The sequence below is a fragment of the Scomber japonicus genome, chromosome 18, assembly GCF_027409825.1.
Source record: "Scomber japonicus isolate fScoJap1 chromosome 18, fScoJap1.pri, whole genome shotgun sequence".
NCBI lineage: Eukaryota > Metazoa > Chordata > Actinopteri > Scombriformes > Scombridae > Scomber > Scomber japonicus.
The window spans coordinates 26,522,262-26,532,424 of record NC_070595.1 but is presented as its reverse complement, the minus strand read 5'-3'; the positions used below and the strand labels follow the sequence as shown (position 1 = coordinate 26,532,424).

Here is a 10,163-nt window from a genome sequence, read left to right as displayed (position 1 = left end):
GAGATACCCATCATTTCATTGTTCGTTCTGTCTTGGTAATGGTCAGTGTATTGAATTCATGATTTCTCACTGGGAACTGAGACTCTCACACATACTGTACTGCCATGGTCTTTGGACTCTACAGTGAAGGTCTTCACAAGTCCAGAATATGGGATCAGAAACAGATAAATGGAGAATCCATCCAAACTAATAACTTAATGGAAAACAACAAAAGACCCAATAGACTCGAAGATAATTAGACATGATGCAGCAGCAGCAGCAGTGGATTTGATTCAGACTCGACAAAATTCGAATAGACTTTAATACAGACTTGGACTTCAACGCCAATGACTCGTGAATTCACTTGGACTTTAATCTGTGCACTTGGGATGTCTTGGTATCCTCCTTATCTTAAAGATGAAACATTATATTGTAAAACGCTTCATGTTCATGACGATGGGTTTGCTTCAAATCACAACAATCACATTGTGAGGGAAAAGTCTGGTCGACAGTGCACACCAGCAGACAGACAACTTGTTTAGGACTCGAAACACACAGTTTAGGAATCGGACTTGACTTAAAACTCAATTTTCTTGATTTGAGAGTTTTAATTTAGACTTTAATTGCCTTGTCTTTGGACTTGATTTGGGATTTAATTGCCTTGATTTGGACTTGGACTTAGTAGCCAAGTCATGAAACTTACTTCTGACTTCCTTAAACAGTGACTTTGTCTTGCAGCAGAATGATGTTCCTCTAATTAACAGAGAGCAGTGATACGTGTCAATTTTTTCCCCCTCCTCTCTCAACCGGCCTCAAAAAACACATTTTTCTCCTGTGAAGATTAATGACGCACCACAGGATCCCAGCTGATAGAGAGTCCACTTGGATTCACTGGGGTATTAGACATATTGGACATCCCCGAGACCTGGGGCAATCCAATGGGACTCTACCGACCCGATTAAACCGAATATAATTTGAACCCTATGGGATTGGGTCTCAAATAGGAACCAAGTGAATGTGTGAAGACCTCTACTCTCCAGACAATCGGACTGAGCTCTTGAAAAAAAAGAGCACTGTATTCCTACTTATGAGCCTATAAACCTTAAACAAGGTGATTTAAGTGAAAGCAAATCTAATTTATCAAAATCTCCAATATGAACGCTCTCCACTTATTGATTGATTTCCTTCCAAAATGTGAGGCTCCTTCAATTGATTTTATTCTAGAGAGATTTTGAGGTATATGTACTGTATCATCTATCACTGTACAGGCTTTTAACTGCTGGTTCTGCTGGTAAATCATGATCAATATATTGCACACAAGCCGTGACACGTGACAAAAGCATGATTGTTCAATTAAGAGCATATGGGATTCCATACAATAAGGCATTGCTTTAATGAAAACGTGGGGAAAACAGTTCACAGTTTTAATTAATGCTTGATTGATTAGCGATTATAACGATGACGTCCTCTTTACTGCTGATTGATTCTTGCCAAAACATTGACACAAAACTACCGCTGGACCTCCTCAGCTGGCCGATCACAAACAGAGCAGGGTGTGTGGGCGTGGGTGAGAAAGCAAAGGACATGTGTGAACATAAAATTAAGCTAATTCATTAGCCATTAGGTTCCATTTTCACCTGCGGACTGAAGCTGCCATTTGACAGTGGTAAAAGGTTGTTTCATACACACTCGTTCTATGCTACAAGCACAGTTAGAAAAGAAAAGAAAAAACTCCCCATATACATATTATATCCACGTGTTTTCGAGACATCTGTGGAAATAATATCAATTTGGGAACTCTGCCTTATCTAAAGTTAAAACTATTAATTGAGAATCCATGATAGATTCCAGGTGGGAGGAAAAAAACTAAAATAAAGAAAAAACAATAATGCCAAAGGGCCAGCTTTTCTTGTTTTAATGCTGCTAATATAGCCTATTTACAATCATCTATTGTATGCAACAGAAATAGCCTCTGTTTTCACTAATAAGCTGATATGTTCTGGCCATTTATCAAAGAAGAAGAGTAAAATAAACCAAAACAGGGAAGTCATTAATTGTGCTTTTTAACCCACAAATCCACTTCATCGTTGAAATGGGACAAATTTAAGAGGCACCACTTGAAGTGCTTACATCAGTCACGTTCAATGAGAATCTCTAAAGCTATAACAAGGACTGAAAATACAAATAGTAAATATAGTATATTTATATATTTATAAAGTTAATACAATTCTCTTTCAGTCCCATGTCCGGTTTAAAAAATATTTTCTTCACGCTGTCAAACATCTGACATGAAGGATCCCTCTTTGTGTCAACGCGCAAAGCCCTTATGATGCTCTAAGAGAGAAATGTCTTTGCCAGTGTTGATTCTAGTTACCCAAAATCTGGATGACACAGGAAGCTTGTGCTAAAAAGCAGGAAGTGTTTTAATGTAGGAGGTTGGTTTTTTTTGTTTTTTTTTCAAAACAAGTAGACAACAAGAAGACCTCTGCTGAAGAAACTTGCTGATTTCGGAGATTTTTATGTTGATGTCGCTCCAGCCGCCGCTCTGCAGTTAAACAGTTACCTCGTTCTTACTGGCAGTGCGGTATGTGTGGTGGTGGCCGGGAATGTACTGTAGGTGGTCCACCGTGTGTGTTCGTCGGGAGGCAAACGCCTGCCTCTTAGACGTGGACGCGTGGTTGACCGTCAGCGTGTTGTAGGAGTCGTTAGAGGCACTGGGTTGAGAGTGCATCTTCGTCATCTTGTGGCGATCCACGACAGGCGTTGTGGGCATCAGCATGTCGGCGTGAGACATCGCCCGTGCCATCGCCTTCTCCCGGAACTTGTCACGCCGCATGGCCGGGGACAGCAAAGGATCCTGGGAGTGGAGGCGGTCCGCTGACAGTAGCTGCTCCTCTGACAGGTGGCGGCTGCTCCCGTATGCAGCAGCTGCCATGACGCCGTACGAAGACAGGCCGTAGTCTCCGCGACGAGGCGTCCTGGGAGGAGACAGGACATGATCTTGGGACATGGCCCTCTGGACGCGATGGGGACGCTGACGCTGCTGGTGTTGCTGGTGTTGCGGAGGCTCTGCATTCAGCTTCACCATGTGTGTCGGTCCCCGGCCGCCAAAGTCATGATGGTGATGCTTTCTTGTGTAGTATTCATCCATGTCCTTATCACCTGAGGAGAAAGAAACACATCCATGAATACTTGAATAATATAGAGGGTTTTTTTTTCAATGCTAAGTCTCTTTTAACCTTTCTATTCTTCTATGGTTAGTCATTTCCTAGAATAACAATAGATTAGATTAGACTGCAAGTGTAAGAGGCTCCAATGCATTAAGCTACTAATTTGCTAATTAACTTTTTTCTTTTATGACATTTGCAAGTGTCAACCTCAGAACCAGGTTAATGAGTTAAATATAAAGTTGTCCTTAAATGTCATCACAAAGACTAAATAAGAGCAATTAAACAAGAGGAATGACAATGTTGACATTTTCATCTCCATTACCAGACATTTCTGTCTGGTAATAATTATTATCAACACAAGAGTTGGAGAGTCCTATTCAAACTGTTGTGAAACAGGACAAAACCAGACTCTCATCAGTGCAGATGTCCTTCAGTGCAGAGAGAACTCATCAGCATGCAGCAGTCCTCAACAGTTCATGCGCTAGTGGTGCCTGAATGGGCAACCAGTTGTTTAATTCATCTCCCAGAAAGCAGGTTTGTCTCTCCGCTGTGTGCACACGTGCTCCTAATGGTAAAGTCATTACGGCTGCATTAACCACAGGCAGCAATCAGCTCTCAGCAGACTTTTATCTACCTGTTTTTGGCAGCTCTGGCACACAGGGGGACGCTGCCATGGAAGCTCTCTGATAAAGTGTGGCGGCTGAGGGGTCGTTACCTCTGCAGTAGTTAATTATAGCAGAACACAGAGGTCAAATGGCCGTTTTAGGACCATACCATGCTTCACTGAGTTGTGGAGAAAAGGGACGATGGGAATTGTTTGTCTGGATGCTCGTCTCATTGGGAGAGATGTCGTGCCTGGATGCAGAATGTCACCTTACTGTCCCTCCATGAGGGGTTTCATCTCCTCTGCTTTGTGCATTTCTAATGACCGGGGCCAAACTTTGGCCTGTGGCGATGTGCTCCAGCACTTTTCCCTAAAGGGTTAGTTTAGTTGTGACATTATGGCAGAAAATGTCAACCAAACTCAACCAGAGGCTACGAGTATACAGACAATCGACAAGCCGTGGCCCACAGCTACATTAATAGGTCAAACTTGAGTATCCAGCCACTGCAAGAGATCTGTGGTGATTATAGACTCAAATGCTAATGTGGCAGGAATAGATTATAACACCATACATTCTCAAATAAAAGCTGATACTGAAATAATCGCTCAGTGTCAAATAAAGCCGGCTTGAACAAATAAAGGCCAGGAAGAAACGATAAGGCTGGATGGGATTACTGGTAGTGTAATGGCTCAAATGGTAAATTCTGCTTAATGCACATTTTCACTGCACTTATTCCGCATTGCTGCTACTGTAGCTGTTTCAGACTCGGTATGTGTGTGTTTTATTGTGTTGTTTGTGTGATTTGATTGTTTTTTTTTTTTTACTGCACATCTCATTTTGCACTGAAGCAGCAATTATAGATTTCACTTTATGGTGCATGATTGGACTGTCTGTGGTGATTGTCACAATCACCGCTATGTTGCTGGCGGTGCAGCCTTTGAAATCCAATACAGTGGATAATCCTTGCTGTGGGATGCAATCACATATCTCTGGACTATTCCACCAGTGTAGACTCAATATCAAGCAGTCTTAGACGAAATTAGAAGACAGGTCCGACATGGATGAAGCAAAAACATAGATGTAAGGTCGGTATTTGTGGCTGAAAAATAGACAAACTCCCCCATGCCAACTACCCTGCTCATTAATGCAACAGTCCCTGAAAGCAGCCAACAAGCTGTCTGCCAATACCCGCTGTCTGCACAAGTATTGGAGCACCTGTGTCTTGGCAATCACTAAGACTGTCTATCTGTTAACCTCCTGAGACTTGAGCTTTTGTTTGGTATGCATTTTGAATTTCTCCTAGAGATTTGGGATTAGGACCTGATAAGTGCAAAAACTAACCATTGTCTTTTAACTGGAAGTTCGGGTTTTTGAAGAAGGGAAAAAGTTTCAACCATAAAAATCTACTTTTATCTGCTGTTGATTGACTCGGCCAAGATGCCTGCCTCGTTTGCACCGATTTTTACACTGTAATGAGCTTTTGCTACCACTAGGTGGCAGAAAAAGGTGTTTAAGAATGAGGTCAACAGGTCAGCGTTAAGCAGAATGAAGTGTAAGGTCCAGTAAACCCAAAATTTAACGCAGGGTCACAGGAAGTTAAAGGTGGACCAACGACAGCATAACAGCACTGCAGGGATGTTCGACTACACATTATGGGAGATCTTTAATAGCCCTGATACTAATGATCAGCTTATATCAATTTCTGTGATACCTACTAAGACGTTTAAGGTGTATCCGAATGATAACTTTGGATAATTTACAGAAAGGACAGAGGCAAAAAGACAAATATTGCTGGACATGTACAGCTACAAACAAAAGATAAGAGAGAGGTTACAGTGCTGAGGCTGCCACTATAATGCCCTCACTCCTCCATCTTCACCTTTTTAGAGGCTGTAATCTCCAAAAAAAGCCCAGGCCATGACAGTATTTGTGCAAGTGTTTTAAAGCAATGTGCTGAACAGCTAGCATCAGTCTTTACTATCATTTTTAGGTCCTCTTTCCCTACTATAAGGAAAACATCTACAGTTGTACCTGTGCCGAAAACTTGCAGAACCACTGACATCGCTGGTCGTGAAGAGGTATATTTTATCAACACAGCACCTCACAGATCTCTTCCAATTTGCTCATCAAGCCTCTAAAAGAAGGGTTGAAGATGCAATTCTGACTCTATTGCACTCTTCTCTAAGATTTAATTTTTTTTGGACCACTTTTAACACTATTCAACCCAGTATTATAGTAGATAAAGTTGCTGCAGCTGCCTCAATGTCAGGGATTGTTGATTTTGTATTTAGCTTTAGAACCCAGCAGGTAAGAGTAGGTACATCACTCTCTTACAAAATGACCACTTATCATTTGTATTGTTTATTTCATACATCAACTCTTGCAGTAGCACTTTCCTTAATAGGCACTTTATTACATACGTAGATGATACAGTTTTATTGAGCCTCCTATAAGTTACCTCCTAAATTGGTGTGAGAACTCAAACTTTCTCTTAACCACCTCTTAAACAAACAAAATGTCCATTGATTTTTTTAGAAAGCTGCCATCCTCTAACCCTACTTTTATCAATGAGGGAGCCAATACAATCTATCACGGATTACAAGTACCTTTGGCACCGTGCTCGAGCTTAAATGGGACCTGTCGACTGACCTCATGAGCACTAAGACACAGTCAAGAATAAGCTTTCTGCTTTCTAAAGGAATTGCTTATCTTTTAACGTCCACAACAAAATGTTCCTAATGTTTCACTGTGCTTTTATTATAAGTGCTTTAATCGGTTTGTATCATCTGCTGTTTTGGCAACGCTAACTGTGGCACAGAAAAACTGTAACAATGGCCAGTGAACTATTACATTACCAAGTATTGAATGCATCTACAGAGACAGAATGATAAAGACTTAAGACGAACATAAGGCCTCCTTCATTGGTATTGTTGCCATCAAACCAAACCCAATTTCCCCACAGGGACAAATAAAGTATCTATCATCTATGAGTGCATCAACGGAGTAATGTCATACTCGCCACTCGGCTGCTCTGAATCTCTCTTTTTATTAAAAGTACTGTTTCCATTTACCGATCAATTCAAATTGCTTCTACTCTGATGTTTTTGTGAGTTGGTGTAAAGCTGCAGTCAGACCGAAAAACCATCTGATAAAAAATGAACTAGCATGGTGTGGCTAAGCAGAGGAGGGACAGGTAATGGCAGGAAGTGTGGGACTTAGTATTGCTAGTGTGCTAACAACAAAAGTTCGGCCAAAGTTGTTAATTATACAGCCAGTCATTATTCTCTTACACTGTCCTTACACTCACTACAAGCTTTCCTTCTCTGCTTCTTGTATTATTTTACTGCACAGCTATAAAACAACAATATAAACTTACAACATTTCCTGTATGAGATGACTACTGGAGCATATTGCATTCACTTGAAACCCCCCCCCCCCGAATTTAATCAGCAAGTTTTTCTGAATTGACGAGATTTAAAAAAAAATGTAAAACAACAGATGCTTTCATTCCCTTCTTGAGATCTCGATTATAATGGAAGCAAACATGCTTGTTTAGCTTAATCCAGTTTTACTTTATTTTGAGTTTAAGACACTGAGAGATACTCCTGTCTTTAAGTTATTGATGGTATTGTCATAGTTTGTCGACTTTTTCGGAGGCACCTTAGGACTTTGCAGCTGTTCAGATGGGAAAAACAGGAAAGTTGTGAATGCAATACATAGATGTCAGTCGTTCCCATCTCTAAAAGTAGCTTGAGAGTCAATATATAAATGTGCAAAGAGACTGGAAGCTAATGCATCCTGTCTCATTCCACGAAGGCATGAATAAGAAGCAATTTTCTAGTCCGACTGCCCCAAAACCAGTATTTCTTCTAATAGACGTGCAGCTCGCAGCGACTTCTGTTGTTGCACTGAAGGAATTACTGCTGTAGAAATTGAGGTTATACTGCTAAACATGGAGAAAGTGATTTTGCATTAACAGCAAACAGCCTCAACCACAAAAAAGATAGGCAGGCTTCTTACTTAAATATCATAAAACATAGTCAAAAGTGAGAAATAAGAAATAAAAGCCTGTCTCTAATATAAGCCTGTTTCATATAAAAGCCTGCCTCTAATATAAGCCTGTTTCATATAAAAGCCTGTCTCTAATATAAGCCTGTTTCATATAAAAGCCTGCTTCTCTCTACAGCTGAGATATTTTAAAGGGATTGACCACTATCTGAGAATTTATGGTAATAATAATTTCAATAGAAGCTTTCTGTGCTCAGTAATTACATCACGTCCTCTTCCTCTAGTACTTCCCTTCCCTTGCCGTTTGATTTAAAGCCCGCTTTTTATATGTGTGTGTACACTATTTACACTTTAAGTGACTGGAATGATTTAAGACAGGGGCGATGCATATTGCTTGATCCTAAAACTCTGCCGTGCTGATAAAACGCAGCACTTAACAATTAACATGATTGCGAGAGGTTGAAGGGTCCCAAACGTGAAGTGGAGCTACAAACACAGGAAATTGCTAACAACGGCTAATTAAACCCCAGCTCCCACTCTGCTAGATTAGATTCAATATAGCCAGTATATTTACGTGTCAGCTATTGATCACGATAGGCAGCACAGAGCAAAGAAGACTGTAATCATATAATGCACTAACACTTGTGAAACTGGAGGAACATCAATTATAAAGTGATCTTTAGAGAGGTTGGGGAGCAGAAGCGGTGAAATCAAAAGGTGGAGGGGCAGCAATTTCATTTACTTTTTACATTTTTTTTTTTTTTTGGGAGGATTAAAGTGCCTTGTTTGTCCTGAAAAGTGAAAAGTGGTTTAATCCCTTTTTAGGGTGATTAAGGTGAAAGACAACAGAGCCAAAGAAGATTTGTTTCCTCCTTTTTTTTTGCAGCATCCTTCGAGGAGCTGAGCACAGGTTTTTTTTTATTTTTTTTAGACTGGACTTATTGATATCACTGAAGGACAAGCGGGATGAAAGAGGAGCCACACACACACACACACACACACACATACATTTAACATTGCAAATAAACCATACTAATTTAATTTAGTAATCATCATCTCTCTCCAGATGCTTTAATTAAAATAGCCACTAATTATATTACTTTTAGGCTTGTTTCCAAAGACCTTACTCATGCTTGAACCTTTTTTTTTTTGTCTCTAAGTGGAAGGGCTTTCTTCAAGGGAGGACTTTGCTTGCTTGTTTAACAAATTCTGCAGGGCTCCTGTCTCAAAACTGAAAAGCTTCTTTGTAGTTCAGCGTGATTCATCTCTGTGATTTTTCTGTGTGTGTACAAGGCTCCAGTGAGATAAGAGCAAAGCCCCGAGTTGATAAGGGAGAGAAAAGGCAAAAAAAAAAAGAAGAATGTTGAATTGCGTTGAGAGAAGATTGCGCCGACGCATGTTTTTCTATCGCGCTATCCTACACTGTGAAAAAAGGAGCAATGACACATTTATGATAACTTCTCTTAATGTTCAGTGGGAATGAATGGTGCAGTCACCTGTGTTCAGTACAACCGCTCCTACAAATAATACACAAGTAGTCTGAATAAGTGTAAAAATCAGCCTCTAAAAATTCTCCTTTTTTCCCCATAAAGATTTACTGTCAACAAATGTGGTAAATGTGATAAGTCGCCACACAATACAAGCATGCAGCATGTTTCCAGTGTAGTGTTTAAATCACTCGACTGACAAATAGGCAACATGATGGAAAGCTTACAAACACATATTCAGCATCTGTTTATTTGAAAATGTAAAGTATGTATGTAAAATATTTTCATTCAAGGGCCACATACAGACCAATTTGATCTCATGTGGGCCGGATCATTAAAAAGATGGAGGGAAAGAAGGAAGGAAGGAAGAAAGAAAGGAAGGAAATAAGAAGGGAAGGAAGGAAAGACAGGCAAAGGGAAGGAGGGAAGAAAGGTAGGAAAGACAGATAGAAGGAAGGAAGAAAGAGAGGAAGGACAGATGGATGGAAGGACAGAAGGAATAAAGGGAGGAAGGACAGATAGAAGAAAGAAAGGAAGGAAGGAACAAAGAAAGAATAAAAGGAAGGTAGGAAGGACAGATGGAAGGAAGGAAGAAAGGAAGGAAGGGAGGAATGACAGAAGGAATAAAGGGAGGAAGGACAGATGGAAGGAATAAAGGAAGGAAGGAAGGAAAATAGGAAGGTAGGAAGGACAGATGAAAGGAAGGAAGGAACAAAGAAAGGATAAAAGGAAGGTAGGAAGGACAGATGGAAAGAAGAAAGGAAGGAAGGAACAAAGAAAGGATAAAAGGAAGGACGAAAGGAAGGAAGGAACAAAGAAAGGATAAAAGGAAGGAAGGAAGGAACAAAGAAAGGATAAAAGGAAGGACGAAAGGAAGGAAGGAACAAAGAAAGGAAAATAGGAAGGTAGGAAGG

At 40.4% G+C, this 10,163-nt stretch overlaps 1 protein-coding gene across 5 annotated transcripts in view; it reads right to left on the bottom strand.

Moving 5' to 3' along the window:
* Positions 1 to 2,530: 2,530 nt before the first annotated feature.
* Positions 2,531 to 10,163, bottom strand: part of LOC128378693 (protein shisa-6) — a 101,475-nt gene continuing 93,842 nt past the window's right edge. For all 5 annotated transcript variants that reach the window (XM_053338265.1, XM_053338266.1, XM_053338264.1 and 2 more), the window contains one exon: positions 2,531 to 3,141. In XM_053338265.1, coding sequence (XP_053194240.1) covers positions 2,531 to 3,141 — 611 coding nt within the window. The remainder of the gene's footprint in view (positions 3,142 to 10,163) is intronic.